The sequence below is a fragment of the Suillus plorans genome, assembly GCF_016647745.1.
Source record: "Suillus plorans strain S12 chromosome Unknown HD556scaffold_36, whole genome shotgun sequence".
NCBI lineage: Eukaryota > Fungi > Basidiomycota > Agaricomycetes > Boletales > Suillaceae > Suillus > Suillus plorans.
The window spans coordinates 302,398-319,232 of NW_024537420.1; the positions used below are offsets into that span (position 1 = coordinate 302,398).

Sequence of the window (16,835 nt, forward strand, 5' to 3'; positions counted from 1 at the left end):
CTACCCCTACACCTCCGATTGACGTGTCACATACTCTCATCCCCCTCATTTTTCTTTGTCGTGTTATGACTGCCTGGAGGGGCAGGTCATGTTATCCTGTGCCAATATTGTTGTCTTTGTATTATATTATTACGTACCTTCTAAGAACATCTGAGGACTGTCCTCATTCATGCTCATATTTTTTATGCATTTCTTGGGTCTCATTGAGCGATCGAACAATTGTGAGACTGAGTTACAGCTGAAATTTAAAGTCGGTAGGTCCCGGCTGGTAGGCGTGGGAAGAACAATTCGGTCAATCCAGAAACCAGCTTGAAGCCTCAGCAACTTCAACGTTAACCACCATGGTCGCACCCCGGGGAGCACGCACTTTCATGCGCAATTGGTTTGCCATCGAGGTACATTTCCCATAGTTTGTGCTTGAGTGAGCTGACCGGATTACTGTGCTCAGGCAATTCCTATGTGAGCTCGTATCTCCGCGTTGCTAAAGTTGAGTTTTATTGACGACCGAACAGCTACGCCGTTATTGGTTTGGCCGTCGGTGGTGCAGGCTGGTATTTAACCCGCCTCGCTCGTGGTCCTACGGGTACATCATACTTTCTTTCCGGCTTTATTCGTATCTGCTAACGAACGAGTGAACAGTCGTTTGGACGAAGAGTAACCCAACTCCCTGGAACGACGTCAAACAAGATGAAAACACCAAAATTTTGGATGTCAACTCGAGGTTTGCAAAGAGGTGTGTCGTATGCGTCATGCGTGGGCTGGGCTAACCCATTGGTACTGCTAGCTGGTCGAGGGAAAAACTATAACTTTAGCTCACGCTGGAGGAGTGCTATACCTTTCTTTCGGTCGTGCTCGTTGTCATATTACAGTTTCAATTATATTCCTGGATATGTTTTCCTCTATTCATGACAGTTTCATGTGACCATGTCATATACTTCGGGCCGGATAGTTATAGCTGCTTTTAGTTTTTGGTCTTGAGACCGGATAGTGTTAAAAGACCACGTTGAACGAATTGCGATTATCCCACTGACGACCTGCACTAATCTATCAAGTGGTATGGTGGTCCACTTCGACGATCCTGATCCTCTTTATCCTCTTCCTCCTCTTAATGAGATACCGGACGATGATGCTGACAAGCCAAATGACACGTACAAGCTGGTAACTCACATGCTCGACATTACGGCCCTGTGCTGACTCTCGATTATCAGACTGCGACGTCGAATGGCTTCCCTGCGGTCATCTTTGGTACTGCTACGTTTTCCCGCATCTATAACGAAGCCGATCATATCTCCGGAGTAACACCATTACGGGCTGCCAGACTGGCTCTACGGTAGGTGGCTTGCTAGACGGCATGGCATATATTTCTGAGAAGCCGACAGCTATGGTATGAATGTATTCGATACTGCGCCATTTTATGGGGATGCCGAGATCATTCTCGGGAACGCTCTTCGTGCTTTGGGGCGTGAATTCCCTCGTGATTCGTATACGTTGGTACGTGTCCTCATGCAATGGTAGAAAGAGGGTTAACAGCAATGCATGTAGGTCACCAAAGTCGGCCGCTATCCTACCGAATTCGATTATACCCCTGAAGCTATCGAAAGCAGCATCGCGCGCAGTCTTCGGCGCTTGCATACCAACTACTTTGACATCGTATACTTGCATGACGTCGAATTCATTGCGGACGAAAAACTCGCGAGAAGAGGAGGAAACCATGTTGCTGCTCTGGGAGAAGAGAGGGAACAATATGGCTTGAATGAAAGTCAGGAGGGCGAGGCTTATACGGAAAAGGATCATAAAGTTTTGTCCGCTGTGAAGAAGCTTTTTGAGTTGCGAGATGAAAAAGGTGTTATTAAGCGAGTCGGGATCAGCGGTGAGTACAACTTTAGATGTGGATCAATTTCCGGATACTAACAAGCACGTGTCAGGCTTCCCACTTCCGACCCTCCTGCGCATCGCAATTCTCATCCAGAAGCGCCTCGGGAAGCCGGTGGACCTCGTGATGTCCTACTGCCACCTCACCCTGCAGAATAGCACGCTCGAGCAATTCAAATCTGCATTCGGGGCACGCGCAGGAGTGAAGCAAGTTATCGCCGCCTCGCCGATAGCCATGGCTCTCTTGCGACCTTCGCGTTCTCTGGACTGGCACCCGGCGCCACTCGAGATTAGAGAGGCTGCGCAGAGGGCCGCGCAGCTCAGTCAGGAGTGGGATGCGTCTGAGACTGGTCTTCCTGACTTGGCGCTGCAGTACACGTTTGCGCGGGCGAGGGAGATCGGGGTGCCCGTTGCGGTAGGGCTTAGCACGCTTGAGGAGGTCCATGCGAGTGTAAAGGCTTGGCATGAAGTGGATGCTGAGGGGTTGACGACGAAGGAAGAGTGGGTTGCTCGTGTTAAGACCGTGCAGGACCTGTTCAGGGATGTGCAAATGCTGGACTACTCTTGGGCGACACCTTAATTTAAGTTGGCGAAGGCGAGTATCATGTACAATTAAGTTTGCGAGGACAGTAGTTGATAAAGCAAATGTCATTTGAACTGATACAAACAAAACAACTACAGTTACTGGTGTGATTCAAACATGACCGCGCAAATCACCGTGTCTTGATAATTCCTGCGTTGATGAGTTTCATAATCTTCTGGCGTACGACAGGGTTTTTCATGTGATCTTGTAATGCGCCAGGGTTACCTTGCGCTTGCTGCAGAATTTGCTGCATCACGGGGTCACCCATGATTTGCTGCAGAAGAATTTTCGGTTAACACCACGACGATAAAGCAAGTTCGGATAATACTCACAGCAACTTCGGGGTCCTTCATGGCTCGCTCGAGGGTCTGTTCCTCCGTCTCGTCGGCACGCTGAGTAAACAATGCTTGCTGGATCTTGTTCTCCTGAGTTTGAATCTCTTGCGCGTGTGCATTGGCGGTGTCGGCTGATGAAGCGGCTTGTAAAGCTTCAAGAGCCTTACTATAATCACGCATCGTTTGCAGGATCGTGGCTTTCCGGATGTATGCCTTGACTAAAGCAACGTTCAAAGATGGCCTACGGACAATTGGACGCAATCAGAACTCACCGAACGTGGGATCGACCTCGATTGCTTTGTCGGCATCCTTCAGCGCTTCGGCCAGTGCCATGAGTTTCATGTACGCTGCTGCCCTGTTGTTGTATCCTCTTGCATCGGAGGGATCACGCTTGATACTCTCTTCGTACAATTTCACGGCCTTTGCGAAGTCACCGCCCTTGAATGCAGCATTACCTTCCTCACGCGCGGTAGCAGACTTAGCGGGGTCGATGTATGCCTGCCGCTCGGCCTCAACAATGGCTTTCTCGGTGGCTTGAAGCTTCGCGAGGATGGTAGCGTCACGGTGTTCAGAGAGTGACTTTTGGAAGTACTTCTTCGCGGACACTATGTCGTTCTTTGCAGTGTACGCAGTCCCGATACGGCCAAAAATTTTGGCAATAATCTTGTAGTCTGCACGGAGCTGTGTCTTGCATCAGAAGATGTCTGGTGCATAAAAGAGAACAACTCACTCCTCGGCCTTCCTCAACAGCCAACTCGCACGTTGTGATACATTGATCGTACTCTTTCGCCTCGAGATATGCAGCACCGAGATTGCCGAGGAACGTGATGTCCTTTGGCCACAGATCCCAGGCCTTCTTGAAGTATTCTGCAGCTTCAGAAAAGCGTTGCGCCTTGTAGTGCTCTGTGCCCTGAGCCTTTGCGGCGAGTGCGTCTGCCTTGGCTTTGGCCTCCTCAGCGTCTTCATCTGTCATTTCAACATCTTCGGGCTCGTAATCTGGTGCTGCTGGTGCTGGTGCGCGCGCTGGTGTTGGTGCTGGCGCTGGTGGAGTCCTCGATGTGGATGCAGATGGGGTCCGAGGTGTTCGAGCCTTTGGGGGAGGCCCGTACTTGAAATTGGGTGGGAGCCCGTCAAATTCATCGTCGCGCGAGAAACCTTGCATATCGATGCCCATGGCGACACCAAGAACGTCGATCATGCGGGAATCTGACTGGAGAGCTCTATAGGGAATGGTTGAGTACTGTCAAGGGACAGTGATTTTTGACTCAAACGTACGAATCAGCGAGTGCGGGGTTTTGTTGGAAGAGTTTGAGCTGTGGAGGTTGTTGTTTAGTTACATTGAGCGGGATGTTAGGGGATGATCTACCTTTTGCACGAACGCTGGGTCAGCCATATGTTTTTGTGTTCGGGGATTAGTTGCCAGCTTGCCAATGAGGCTTGGGTCTGAAAAGTATTTTCCGAGGCCTAAAGACTCAGTTACATCCCTACCTGGATTCAGTAGCGCGGAGTCAGTGACTGTTCTCATCTGGGTGGGCGAGGGTAGCCTACCCTTTGCGTCTTTCACCTCTTGTAAACCCTTGCGTAAGGCAGGACTGTCCTCCAACTTAAGACCAGCTTCATATACCGCAACAGCCTCATCATATCGTCTTGCACCGTGTAATGCAGCCCCTTTTCTCGCGTAGCCTTTGGACCACGACTGATTGAGCTTGACACACTTAATCGCCGCATAAGTATCAGCATGCCAGACCCGAATCTGATAGTGCACACCTGTTCTGCGTCCTCTAGCGCTCCATCCCACTGCCTCTTGCCAGCTTTCGCAGCACTCCGATTTGAAAAGAGGACATGGTTCGAAGGGTCGATGGCGATTGCAGCTGTGAATAGCTCGATCGCTTTGTCGTAGTCCTTGGCAGAAAAGGCCTTGTTGCCCTGGTCTTTCAGCGCATTCACCTGTAAAGTGTGTCTTTGCATCAGATTATCCGGTTAGGCAATGAACTGGATGGTATGTTATACGCACATCTGACATGCTCGTTGAAATTGAGGGTGTTTGTGGTAAAGATGGATCCTTTCAGACTTTGTACTAGTCTTTCACCTTGATAATATTACTCCCCCTCTGAGTCCTGGTACTTTTATATGTACGATCCCTATTCTAGACCACAATTGAGGAACTTTCTAGAATTTTCGAGGAATAACAGTCCAAGATTGGTCACCCAAAAACGTTATCTTAATCTTATCAATTTAGTAATCAACTGTGTGTCTACGAGGACTACTGCTACTACGACCTCCAACCGTACACTAGAACGAGCACTCTGGGATTTGTAACAGGGCTTGATATAAACTTGAGATCAGGCTGCAGTTGCTGCACCATCAACTCCCTATTGGCTCACCTCCAACATTCAGCGTTCACAATATTTCGCTTCATTACGCTTGCAGACACAAGGGGCGGGGGCGGGGAAAGAGATTGGAACAATAATACAACTTCAATTAACGCTTCTTTACTGCGCAGCCGACTTCTGCAGCAAGACAAGTTCACCCTTAAGCCTTTTCAGTTCCGTTACCGCAGCATCTACAACATCCTTTGGCTCCTTATTCTCCTTCAGCCCACGAACAACTTGTCCATGCTCCAAAATTTTTGCTTCCAAAGCAATAACTTCAGGCGATTTCGGCCCACTGACCACCACACCATTCGGCGCAGCGTTAACAGCGCCCGCTTTCTTTGCTTTGCGTTTGGACGTAGGTGCCTCCTCCTCCTTCTTAGCCGACTCGTCGCCGCCAAAGCGCACCTTCCACACCTGTTCCATTTTCTCGTCGATGTTCTTGAACAGGTGATCAGGCTGGCCGATCTGGTGGCCCGCAAGGATATCCGTGGAGAGCACCTCAGGAACTACACGCGCAGGCGCGTTCAGCTGCAGCAGGAGCGCATCCGAAGTGGCGGGCATGAAAGGATAAATGAGGGCTGAAAGAACGTAAATAAGGTTGACGGCGCGCGACACGACTTGTGCGCATCGCTGTGGGTTCTCTGTCATTAAGGTCTTGTTCAGGCCCGAGGCTTGCAGGTAACCATTACCCCGACTTGAGATGAGCATGACAGTTTGAAGACCGAGTCGTATTTTTACGCTCTCCATCGCATCAATATAATCTTTGAGTAACGTGTTGACATCGGTGATAAACTCAGCATCGAGGGGGTCATTGGGGGACAATGGGCCGGGAGCATCGCCACTTTCTGGAAGGACGCTGTCGTATTGGGCGGAGAGGAACTTGAGGGCACGATTGACGAAGTTGCCAAAGCTGTCAAACGAGTAATCAGTGTCAGTTCAGCAAGTTCATTTTGACGATTACTTTTTGAGAAGAATATTATTGTTGGCGGCAATCTATGAAAAACCAGAGGGTCAAGAAGGAGTTAGTGATAGGACGCAGACCAACTTACACAATCCGCCCACGAGAACATGGCATCAGCGGTTTCCGGACGAGTGGAGAGCAGATAGTACCGCCATACGGAAGCGGGAATTCCGGTTTCCCTAGCAGCAGGCCCAAACACACCACGATTTTTGCTCTTGGAGAACTTTCCACCCTCATAATTAAGGTATTCTGTATGCCAACTGGTCAGAAAAGAGACTCAGTCTAAAATTTGATGCTCACCGGTAGTTGAGAGATGGTGTAGTGTCGTCCAATTGCTGCCATCCGCGAGCAACATGGCGGGGAAGTATATAGTGTGGAAATAAACATTATCTTTGCCCATGAATTGGTACAGTCGAACATTATCCGGGTTGAGCCACCATTGTTTCCATTCTGGGGTATATTCTCCGGTGATACTGACGTAGCCAATGACTGCGTCGAACTACAGGGAAAGTGTTATGACACAGTGTAGCACAAAAGTATTGTCAACTAACCCAAACATCTGTCGTCGCCCATCAATATACCGGAGAGATTTAGGGGAACTAGCCACTCACACAACACTTTTCCACCCATCTCCTTGTCATCTTCTCGACCAAGAGGTGGAATAGGAACGCCCCAGGCAAGATCTCGCGTCACCGGAGTAGGTTTAAGTCCGCTTTTCATGCGCGCATCTACGATCTCGCCATCGGCATTGATTGTGGCATTGGGTGACCATTTCCCTTTCTTCCATGACTTCTTGATCCAGTCTTCTAACGCTGGTTGAGCAGCATCTAGTTTGAAATACATATGTGAAGATGAATGTGCAACGACATTGTGAGTTTTATCAATCAAGCATCGAGGCTCGATTAGGTCGATAGCATCTAGCGTGCGACTGCATCCATCACATTGATCGCCACGAGCATCCTGAGACAGATAGTGAGAATATGCAGTATTATTAGCTGTTTGACGTACGATAAAGTTGCAATGAGGACAGATACCCTCTACGTAGCGATCAGCCAAAAACCTGAGGCGAATGTTGGAACTGTTTTATTGACTTTTAGCAACACTCACTTTTTGCAGCCTTCACAATACGTTTGATCTTTGATCTGCCTTTCTAGATATCCGTGTTGGCCGAGATTGAGGTAAATTGATTGACATATCCTGCGTTTCGGTGTTAATGAGTGGTAACGGAATTGTATTTTTGCACTGACTCGGTATGTTTGGCGGTTGACGTGCGCCCAAAGAGATCGAAACTAAGGGAGTTCAGTATAGAAAATTTGTGCTTTGTGATGGATACGCACCCGATATCAAACCACTCATACGTCTCTTTATGTAAGGCGTGGTACTTATCACACAACTCTCTGGGAGTTATACCCTCCTTAAGAGCCGCAGTCTCTGTGGCAGTTCCGTACTCATCAGTTCCACAAATATAGAGAGTACGTCGATTCCGTGTCCCTGTAAAAAGTGTTGAGAGGATATAGGATTCTGCGAGACTATCACTGACGGTTGTATCTATCAAGCGAGGATGTTCTGAGTGCGTATCACAAGACACCAGTAAGTGACTCACCGGCTGAAGACGTCTGCGCTCAGGGTGCTTCCTATAATATTTCCTAATGATGATTATCGTCGTCAGATTTATGATATGATAGTACGTCGGACAACGCACCAAGATGAGGTACATTATTGCAGTAAGGCAAAGCGGACGTGATAAGGATGTTTGTTTCCCCATCCTTTGGTAGTCTGCGCCAATGACAATATAGATGATAGATTGGAAGCTATGATCTGATAAACTTACACGGCGCCCTGCCCAGGATCAGGAATAGATCGTAGGACATCGTCCGTCACTCTGATTTTCTGAGTCATGACTCCGAGTCGTTCTGGTGTGTGTCAAAGCAAGGTGAGTTTCGGAAATCGCTTAGATCTTGGACCCATTATAATACCGAGTGTAGGACCCCGGACTTCCCTCGAACCGGCGTCAAATGCTGCCTCCATTGACTCGAGTCATCTCTTTTCACTTGGCATACTATGGATGTTTGGTTACACTTCAACTTGCCGCGAAGCCACACGGGTTCACCGACTGACTCATCGATAGCTGGTAGATGATCATCTTAATGAGCACTCTGGTGCTTCTCTCCATTTCAATTCAGCACCTACAATTTCTTCCTTTCCAACTTGAAGCGCTGCAGCGAAGTCATTGTCTATTAATACTGTGTTAATTGTAACTCCGTGTCGGTGCGACTGGGAGGTAGAATTGATCGCCAAATGCAGGGAGATAAATGTCGTGTAGCTGTTGTGTCATACGCTATAGGAACCCTTGCTTCGTGTTCGTTCGCTGTTATGTCTCGCCACGAATCCGATCTTGTTCTGCACCACAGTACAGCTTTCACGACAAACCAAATCACCTCGATTTCAGGACGCAAACAATGGTAACCATCGATGCCACGAACCTCAGGGAAAGAATTGGGCGCTTTCGAATTCTGATCATAGGGAGAGCAAACGCGGGCAAAACGACCATTCTTCAGAAGGTCTACAACACCACGGATGAACCAGAAATTCATGATACTAAAGGAAAGAAGGTGCAGATGATGATCTATGCCATGCGTGTGTCTATAGCTGATCAATTTTAGATAGATCGATGTTGCCGCCGTGAAATCCTCGATCAAGGTGTGTACACCATTTGCCCTGGGGCATACATGCGCTGACAGACGCTCAGCATGGAAATCACAAATGAGATGGTGTTCATGAGCAATCCTGATTTCGTTTTTCACGACCCGTGCAATTTCGAAGCGGACTCTGAAACGAATTCGAGAGGATGCAGAAATTTGTCTCAGGACGCGCACACGCGACGAAATTGGAGGAGCGAATTCATGCTATCTGGCAAGTAACTCCCTTCTGACGTTCCGCGCTTCTTGATTGCCGTCAAGTATTGTCTTCCGATAGACAACCCGAGTCGAACATTCCGGTGAGCTTGCAACTTCATTACCACTTGCCGTGCTGGACTAAATGAACAATCTTAAGTTCTCGTGGTTGTGGTGTTCACCAACTTCGAAGCTTGGCGTCCAGTTGCACATGGAGAAATCAAGAAGCAACTGAAAGGGTATCGGGAGAAGAACGCTCGAAGAGGATTGTCCAGCACTTCGAAGAACAATTCGCGAACACAGCTGTCTTGAATGAGTTGTGCGAGCCCGAAACCCGTTCCAGTCCTAAGTCCCACGTACACTTGGAGAATCTTAATCAGTGGTCAGGTTGACTTGTCCCACGTCGAAGTTATTGGTAACTGAATACAAACTGCGACACTCTACTGGAACGCATCACTCTCGGACTGGACAACGAAGAATTGCAGTTGTGCTTGATGTCGACACAACAATCAAACCTGGAGCTTTGTATCAAATGTGCCCTTGTGTGAGTCGCAGATTTGCAAGTCACATATTTTTGTTTCAACATCGTCTAGAACACTCATTAATCGGCAATTCAAACCAAGCGATTGTGAGAACTATCAGTATGTCATTGTTGAGTGGTTTCCATATATCAAAGTAAGATGAAGATTGATTCAATCTTACGATGCCCTGGTAATGGTGCTCACGGATGGTGGATATTGAAGCGCTAAAACCGTAGACATTCTGATATGTTTTACTTGATTGTAGTCGTTCACTGATAACAGCCGGTAAGATTGTGGTTTACGAAGTTCGAACAGCATGGACAACGCTGATGCCGCCTTGTTTGTAGGTGCCTTGATAGGTTTTAGTCCTCGACCTATGCTCATGATCCCCATACCTCGCTGCTGCGGCAGATGTCAAATCGTCATCGCTCATATAACATAGTTCGTTCTGGTGGTTAATTATTCACAACTGTCACATCAACCAAATAGAATGTGCCAGTGTGTCTGTTATCAATCAAATTTGCCACCTGATGATTCTGACATTTCTTTCCTGCAGAAGGCAAGTACTTGACTCTGTGGAGTTGATACTGACACCCGCACTTTCAACCTGTGGCTAGACCGAAATCCATCGAAGTAGCGTTTTCCGCATCCTTCAGCCTTTGGCTGGTTGGTTTTCCCTCGCATTGATTCTCAGCACTGTAAGAGTGTACAACAGGCTGCGAAGGGACCAATGTTCACTTCTGCTGCGAACAGAATCATTCATATTGGTTAGCGTTTCACTGCATGACCAGTTGTAGTCTTAATGACTACTATTGTTGTCCTCGGCGAGTAACCTGCCTTTCTCCTGAACAAGTCGAAGCACTTGGAGCACCTCGAGCCCGCTGTGGACTACTACCCTACCTGAAATCTTCGACAGCTGTCGCAGTGGAGAAAGGAGCAAAAGAGATTTCTTCTCGAGGCCACGACGGAGAGGAACTGAGAAAGAAGATTCTTCAGCTCATCCTTGAAAATCGCTTGTGTACGTTCCTCGCCTCATTGTAAACCTGGAGGTCGAAGTTTATTAACAGCCTGTACCAAAGGACTCGACAGAAAAGAAGTAAATGATCAACGAACCAAGTTTCCGATACATTTTCCCATGCTATGCGCTCGTGTTATGTACGACATCTAACACGTCAGTTTCAACTCCTGAGCGGTGCAGACTGATGTTTCCTTGTTTCCAATGCTCTTCCCCATGCTATGTACTATACGTGGTACCCCAGCTTCAACTGCTGAGTGCTGCAGACTGTATCGGGTTTCAACACCCGTTTTTCGGGTCTCATCATATCGCGCTCTGTTTTGTGCTGTGTAGATTTAGGCTTGCACTCGTCAAATGATCGCTGTTCATTCTTATTTTCCATCGTGAGAATTAGAGGACTGGCTCGGTATTCTTCAATGCTGAAGTGGACAGGCATGGCAACATTGTCGATGATCGTCGAGACAGCATGCAGCCTGGGTGAGTAAGCCATGCATATGAAAGTCTGGGAGACCGTGGTAGATTTATAACAGATAAACCATGCAGAAAGCAATCACAGCATTGTATCATTGTCTCGTTGTTGAACATAACTTTATTGTCTTGACAGAGGGGAAGCGATCGGACACAAAACCAAGATGACAGGAAATGATGCGGATGTATCAAGTCATCGACACCAACGTGGAGCGTATGTATGCCGTGGACATGACAAGGCAGCGCCTGAATAAGTTGAAGTCGGATGGGAAGAGTAGGCAATAGAGGCTAGATATGAGCAATCGCGAAGATGAGAAGCATTTTCATAACAAGTGACGCATCATATGCATCAAGTGCACTACGTCTGCTCTGCTCGGTTCCTTTCGAGTCCATTCTTCCGTACGGCGAGGGTGTTCCACATCTTTGTTTGCGACCGCAACAAGACGTGTTTAGGTGTGGGCCATTGGGTCAGGACAGATAGCGAATCGCGATGTCGCCGAAAATCATGAGGATGAATTTTCTGTATGTTGACAGGCATGGTAGGTGTCTCAGCGCTTGAGATTGTGTGTCCGCTTTCAGTATGTGGATTCATAGCACCCGGTGGGGTAAAAACAGGTACTGGCGCAGTCACTGGAATCTGGATTTACATCACCTTGCTTGCAAGGTCATATGCCATCTGACAAAATCTGACGGACTAACTGCCAATAATAAACAATAATAAATATCAATAAACGTCTGTATGTCATGACATTCAGTTCAATTCTGCCCTGGATAAATTAAGATCACTTAGTGGCTACCGTGCAAGATTCGACGAACACCCATTTGCCGATCATATCAGCAGCGAACTCGAAGGCAGCGCAATCTTACGATGCGCATTTATCGTCGTGTTTCGCAATTCGAAAACGCGCTAATCAGCCCACTGTCAATGAAATCGTCTCCGCCGTTGGCCTTGCAAGCAGCTGCAATATTATAATAGGTGTACGAAATTCGATCGGACGTTGAAAATGGTGCCAGCATCGCTGTACTGCCAGACAAATCCGAGACAAGGCAGGCAAGCAAGGTGACCAAGGTCAGATTCGGCAGCGCCGAACCCTAGTACTAGCCCAATCAACACGGTGCCAATATTTGCGAGAACGGTGACAGCTAGGCACTACTAGTGCCACGACTTGCTGGATCCGTTAAAGCATGTCTACATACTTACCAAGGGATTGACAACGACATGATCATGTACATCGACCGAATTGAGTCGGCTAACACATGCCCCCAGAGTTCCAGAGTCTGTGACAGACTTGTAATCACCGCTGAGCGCTGAGCGCGGACGCGGACGCTGGCAGTTTCCGACTCCGCCAGGTCTGCCATTCTTAATTTCAACACTCACTTATGTCAAGACCTGTCCCACTGGCAGCTGCTATCCTGCTATCCATCTTGACAGGTTCCGTCCTGCGCGCTGAAAAAAAGACTGGCGAAATAAACTGTCGTTGAGTTGGGCGAGTTAAGGACATGTGTGCATTGCGAGGGACGGTAGGCTTGACTTGCTCTCAATGATCACCGTCCTGACATGTGCACTTCCAGTATTGCTGCACGTAGTGCGATAAAACCTTATACTACAACTTTTGGTGTCTCTGATATAGCTGGTTTTGTTCAAGCCACCGCTTTGGGCTAGCCTGGGCTCACGGACTATGCTTGGAATCTGGTAAGCCTAAGCTCCTTTAAAGCTAGGTCCAGGAAAGAGCTTTCAGGCACAGGCCCGACCATGATGCTGAACACTAATAGCAATCTGATGTAAATTAATGTTGCAACAACTGCTCGGAGTCACACTGCACCATAGGCTATGGTCATAAGCGAAACATATTTAATCTGCTTGTCTATCATACGCTGGCCTTCCTGTCTCTGCCTCCCATCATGATGGAGGCTTCTTCCGAACTGGTAGAAGAAAATTCGCATCCTTCTAGCCTTCTTGCATATAACGCATTCCCGGGTCACCAGGACTTTGACTCGACAATATCTGATGAGAAGCCCACTGCTGTTACTAGAACCGGTTTCTACGACCGCAATCTGACGAGTCGCAGATATGCCCTTATCGGAATAGCATGTTCAAGTATCTTCAGCTGCTTATGCATCATTACAGGTATTGTCACTGTAGCCAATCACGGAATTGTGGGAGTAACCCCACTCGGGCTCAGCATAGTCAATCTTAACTACCCTCTTCAATTGTCGCTGCAGTTGGAAATATCGACCCTGATGCTTGTCTCAACCGTCACGTTATGTGCCGAGGCTATAGGCTTCGTACACGGCATCTCATTGCGCTCCGCGCTAGCCTCAGAGTCTCGGCTTCATTTCAACACCAATGTGCGCCTTCTGACCGCAGCTCGTGGATGGCATAACCCCAATGGCACCCTGCTTAACGTTATCTCGGTTGTCCTCCTCACTATATCCTACAGCTTGCCCTCACTCATCGTATGTGTGGACCAGCGAGTCCCACACAGCTTGGATGGATCCATCATACAAGAGAGCGCGAGCGTCGCCATCGCCGGGTTACCTCTTCTCATTTTAGGCGTCGCACTCCTCCTCCAGGTGACGATCGCATTATCAGCGATGCGGGCGGTCAAAATTTTGACATGGAGCTCCTCACCTTTCGACTTGGCCGCCGCACTCGTCCACCACACACAATTGACCCCTATTAATTTCCGGTGCATGCGTCGTGTGTCTGACCTAGACACGTATGAAGGACCAGCGAAGCCACCAGAGACACAGCCCTCTGCTTGGCATGCTCACCCTAGCATCCGGAAAGTTGTCATTTTCCTTTGGGTTATCGTTACAGCATGCGCTGGATGGGCCGCACTCGTCATGTATATCACGGACCGCTTTTTTTCCAGTGGCAATGCCCTGACCCTAAAAACGTGGTCGTTCTTCCGAAATTCTGAGGGAAATGACATCATGTATGATCTACTGAGTGGCAGTCCTGAGGGGTGGATTCTGCTCTTTGTCAACGTTGCGGTTGTCCAGGGACTGTTGACGCTTGGACTGCATTGCTCGGAGCTCATCGTGAATGTCATTCGAGACGAAAGACAGTGGAGATGGGCTACCAGAAGGCAAGGACTTAGAATGGCGACGAACCCGCTGGTGTCGATCCTTAATCAACCGAACTGTCTCATACTTTTCATCGCGAAACCTTTTCTGCGTGAGTCATTCACGCCTAGTATTTTTTATCAGTTTTATTGAACACTATCCTTGACGATCACAGACTGGATGTTTGGGCTTTCATTCGACATAGGCAAATACGCCATTAACGACAACCTAAGCGGTTTTTTGATATTTATGTACACTGCCCAGGTTTGTACTTACTGTATGTAAAATTGTTACAACATGCTCACACATTCTTTCAGATCTGGAACTTATGCATCGCGCTCTTTATATTTGCCTGTGTCTTTACTTTCGTCGCACTACGCCGACCGTCCGGTCCCCAGCCAGCTGCATACGGCCACCTCCAGACGCTCGTCGACCTTGTGGACGAGTGGTCGCCTGTGATGTGGTGGGGACACAAGGCGGATGGAATTCCGTACTGTCATGCTGGTAGGTACTTGCATACTCATGATGATGCTGCATTGACACTTTTGAAAGGGACAAGCGATCACCCACTGCCGGATGTGAAGATGTACTGCGTTTATGCTGGTTCTGGTGTTGGGTCACTGGTACCTCTCTCGTGAGGGGTACCTTGCTTTCAAAAGGAATTTCTTGTAGTGATATGATAGGAGCGGGAGGGACGTGTTAACTGGAACGGGCTTGGAATGTGGAAACGGTCAATTTCAGTATCATATGTATGTGAGAGGTGCAATATCACACTGTCGGCCGACGTCGACTCGTCGTGGGTTGCGCTCGTCTAAATAGATACCCATAGCTACTCCTCTCGATCTTCAGACACTCGGTTTTCAACATTTCTTGTTTTCCATGTTTAGATACGTCAGTCTGATGCATTCACTAAACCAGCCTATGCCGTTGAACGAGACAATATGCTGTGTTGGGTATGAAATTGTTCCGGCACCATAAGCTGGGATAAAATATTTCATAGGTGGTCAAGCTAGGTGGAGGTTTGAAACCTGCCGACAACAATACCGCAACAGATCCTCGAATCAATTTCGTCTCCCTGCAGAACACTCAGCAGGCATTTCCCTACATGATACTGCTAGTTGGTACATGTACACGCTCCTGAACAATCGAATTCATGCTGGCTTCCGATGCGTCGGAGTCCACCACTGTGTCACGAGTTTGGCGTGATATTCTCGAACGCTAAAAATGAGGCTTGTGAACCTGGAGGTTAAAGTTTATTAACAGCCTGTACCAAAGGACTCGACAGAAAAGAAGTAAATGATACTCGAGCCAAGTTTCCGATGCGTTTTCCGATGCTATGCGCTTGTGTTATGTACGGCATCTAGCCCCCAGTTTCAACTCCTGGGCGGTGCAGACTGATGTTTCCTTGTTTCCAATGCTCTTCTCCATGCCATGTACTATACGTGGCACCCCAGCTTCAATTGCTGGGCGCTGCAGACTGTATCGGGTTTCAACACCCGTTTTTCGGGTCTCATCATATCGCGCTCTGTTTTGTGCTGTGTAGATTTAGGCTTGCACTCGTCAAATGATCGCTGTTCATTCTTATTTTCCATCATGAGAACTCGAGGACTGGCTCGGTATCCTTCAATGCTGAAGCGGACAGGCATGGCAGCATTGTCGATGATCGTCGAGACAGCATGCAGCCTGGGGGAGTAAGTCATGCATATGAAAGTCTGGGAGACCGTGGTTGATTTATAACAGACAAACCATGCAGGAGGCAATCACAGCATTGCATCATTGTCTCGTGGTTGAACATAACTTTATTGTCTTGACGAAGGGGAAGATATCGGACAGAAAACCAAGATGACAGGAAATGATACGGATGTATCAAGTAATTGACAGCAACGTGGAGCGTATGTATGTTGTGGACATGACAAGGCAGCACCTGAATAAGTTGAAGTCGGATGGGAAGAGTAGGCAATAGAGGCTAGATATGAGCAATCGCGAAGATGAGAAGCATTTTCATAACAAGGGACGCATCATATGCATCAAGTGCATTACGTCTGCTCTGCTCGGTTCCTTTCGAGTCCATTCTTCCGTACGGCGAGGGTGTTCCACATCTTTGTTTGCGACCGCAACAAGACGTGTTTAGGTGTGGGCCATTGGGTCAGGACAGATAGCGATGTCGCTGAAAACTACTACACGGATGAATTTTCTGTACGTTGACAGGCGTGGTAGGTGTCTCAGCGCTTGAGGCTGTGTGGTCACTGGTTCCGCTTTCAGTATGTGGATTCATAGCAACACCCGGTAGGGTAAAAACAGGTACTGGTGCAGTCAGTCACTGCTTGTAGGTGACCAAAGACCAGATGACCATGACTTCGTGAGCATGTCACTGGATTTATTACCTAGCCCAATCAGCACGGCGCCAATGCGAGAACGGGGATAGCCAGCCACTAGTGGACTTACTGGATCCGCTAAAGCATGTCTACATACTTGCCAAGGGATTGAGAACGACATGGATGATCGTGTACACCGACCGTCCGAATTGAGCCTAAGGACTCGAACACAGACAATATTATGTAAGTAGTAATACCGTACTAGACTCGTGACCAGTCGTGATAGACTTGTGATCGCCGCTGAGCGCTGAAGCTGAAGCGCTGACACCCCAGTTTCCGACTCCGCCAGGTCTGTCATTCTTAATTTCAACACTTATGTCAAGACCTGTCCCGGAGCTGCTATCCTGGTATCCATCTTGACAGTTTA

The 16,835-nt window shown here is 48.2% G+C and overlaps 7 protein-coding genes across 7 annotated transcripts; 5 read left to right on the forward strand and 2 right to left on the reverse strand.

Moving 5' to 3' along the window:
- Positions 1–341: 341 nt before the first annotated feature.
- HD556DRAFT_1239429 (uncharacterized protein) lies at positions 342–806 on the forward strand (the record flags this gene model as incomplete). The annotated part of the gene is made up of 4 exons (XM_041298040.1): positions 342–409; positions 513–583; positions 640–733; positions 785–806. The coding sequence occupies 4 exons, from the start codon at positions 342–344 to the stop codon at positions 804–806; spliced, it is 255 nt and encodes an 84-aa protein (XP_041159104.1).
- Positions 807–840: 34 nt separating this feature from the next.
- Positions 841–2,724, forward strand: HD556DRAFT_561475 (NADP-dependent oxidoreductase domain-containing protein). The gene is made up of 5 exons (XM_041310957.1): positions 841–1,158; positions 1,209–1,330; positions 1,380–1,491; positions 1,543–1,870; positions 1,926–2,724. Exons 1-5 carry the CDS (start codon positions 1,057–1,059, stop codon positions 2,450–2,452), a joined length of 1,191 nt encoding a protein of 396 aa, XP_041159105.1. The 5' UTR covers positions 841–1,056; the 3' UTR covers positions 2,453–2,724.
- Positions 2,517–4,953, reverse strand: HD556DRAFT_1379997 (chaperone). The gene is made up of 9 exons (XM_041303218.1): positions 4,805–4,953; positions 4,558–4,737; positions 4,339–4,504; positions 4,157–4,278; positions 4,066–4,103; positions 3,521–4,010; positions 3,063–3,471; positions 2,788–3,008; positions 2,517–2,729 (listed from the first exon to the last, which is right to left on the reverse strand). Exons 1-9 carry the CDS (start codon positions 4,811–4,813, stop codon positions 2,586–2,588), a joined length of 1,779 nt encoding a protein of 592 aa, XP_041159106.1. The 5' UTR covers positions 4,814–4,953; the 3' UTR covers positions 2,517–2,585.
- An 82-nt stretch (positions 4,954–5,035) lies between these two features.
- Positions 5,036–8,140, reverse strand: HD556DRAFT_1380007 (tRNA synthetases class I (M)-domain-containing protein). The gene is made up of 15 exons (XM_041303219.1): positions 8,113–8,140; positions 7,958–8,060; positions 7,829–7,902; positions 7,730–7,772; positions 7,667–7,674; positions 7,464–7,617; positions 7,374–7,415; positions 7,234–7,323; positions 7,135–7,186; positions 6,738–7,086; positions 6,678–6,685; positions 6,427–6,625; positions 6,215–6,375; positions 6,127–6,158; positions 5,036–6,075 (listed from the first exon to the last, which is right to left on the reverse strand). Exons 2-15 carry the CDS (start codon positions 8,023–8,025, stop codon positions 5,283–5,285), a joined length of 2,073 nt encoding a protein of 690 aa, XP_041159107.1. The 5' UTR covers positions 8,026–8,060; positions 8,113–8,140; the 3' UTR covers positions 5,036–5,282.
- Positions 8,141–8,585: 445 nt separating this feature from the next.
- On the forward strand, positions 8,586–9,332 carry HD556DRAFT_1309314 (uncharacterized protein; the record flags this gene model as incomplete). The annotated part of the gene is made up of 5 exons (XM_041300259.1): positions 8,586–8,763; positions 8,794–8,826; positions 8,994–9,043; positions 9,103–9,124; positions 9,181–9,332. 5 exons carry the CDS (start codon positions 8,586–8,588, stop codon positions 9,330–9,332), a joined length of 435 nt encoding a protein of 144 aa, XP_041159108.1.
- A 3,594-nt stretch (positions 9,333–12,926) lies between these two features.
- HD556DRAFT_1444495 (uncharacterized protein) lies at positions 12,927–14,731 on the forward strand (the record flags this gene model as incomplete). Its single annotated transcript, XM_041306785.1, has 4 exons — positions 12,927–14,205; positions 14,269–14,357; positions 14,411–14,597; positions 14,646–14,731. 4 exons carry the CDS (start codon positions 12,927–12,929, stop codon positions 14,729–14,731), a joined length of 1,641 nt encoding a protein of 546 aa, XP_041159109.1.
- A 467-nt stretch (positions 14,732–15,198) lies between these two features.
- HD556DRAFT_1380045 (uncharacterized protein) lies at positions 15,199–16,104 on the forward strand (the record flags this gene model as incomplete). Its single annotated transcript, XM_041303220.1, has 3 exons — positions 15,199–15,210; positions 15,402–15,444; positions 15,465–16,104. 3 exons carry the CDS (start codon positions 15,199–15,201, stop codon positions 15,659–15,661), a joined length of 252 nt encoding a protein of 83 aa, XP_041159110.1. The 3' UTR covers positions 15,662–16,104.
- Positions 16,105–16,835: the final 731 nt, after the last annotated feature.

Coding starts and splice junctions, on each gene's coding strand:
- HD556DRAFT_1380007 (XM_041303219.1), bottom strand. CDS start 8,025: ATGACTCAGAAAATCAGAGTGACGGACGATGTCCTACGATCTATTCCT. Junction 7,773..7,828: donor CAATAATGTACCTCATCTTG/GTGCGTTGTCCG, acceptor AATCATCATTAG/GAAATATTATAGGAAGCACC. Junction 7,087..7,134: donor GTCCTCATTGCAACTTTATC/GTACGTCAAACA, acceptor TATCTGTCTCAG/GATGCTCGTGGCGATCAATG.
- HD556DRAFT_1379997 (XM_041303218.1), bottom strand. Junction 3,472..3,520: donor CTGTTGAGGAAGGCCGAGGA/GTGAGTTGTTCT, acceptor TGCAAGACACAG/CTCCGTGCAGACTACAAGAT. Junction 2,730..2,787: donor TGAAGGACCCCGAAGTTGCT/GTGAGTATTATC, acceptor ATTCTTCTGCAG/CAAATCATGGGTGACCCCGT.
- HD556DRAFT_561475 (XM_041310957.1), top strand. CDS start 1,057: ATGGTGGTCCACTTCGACGATCCTGATCCTCTTTATCCTCTTCCTCCT. Junction 1,159..1,208: donor CAAATGACACGTACAAGCTG/GTAACTCACATG, acceptor CTCGATTATCAG/ACTGCGACGTCGAATGGCTT. Junction 1,871..1,925: donor TAAGCGAGTCGGGATCAGCG/GTGAGTACAACT, acceptor AGCACGTGTCAG/GCTTCCCACTTCCGACCCTC.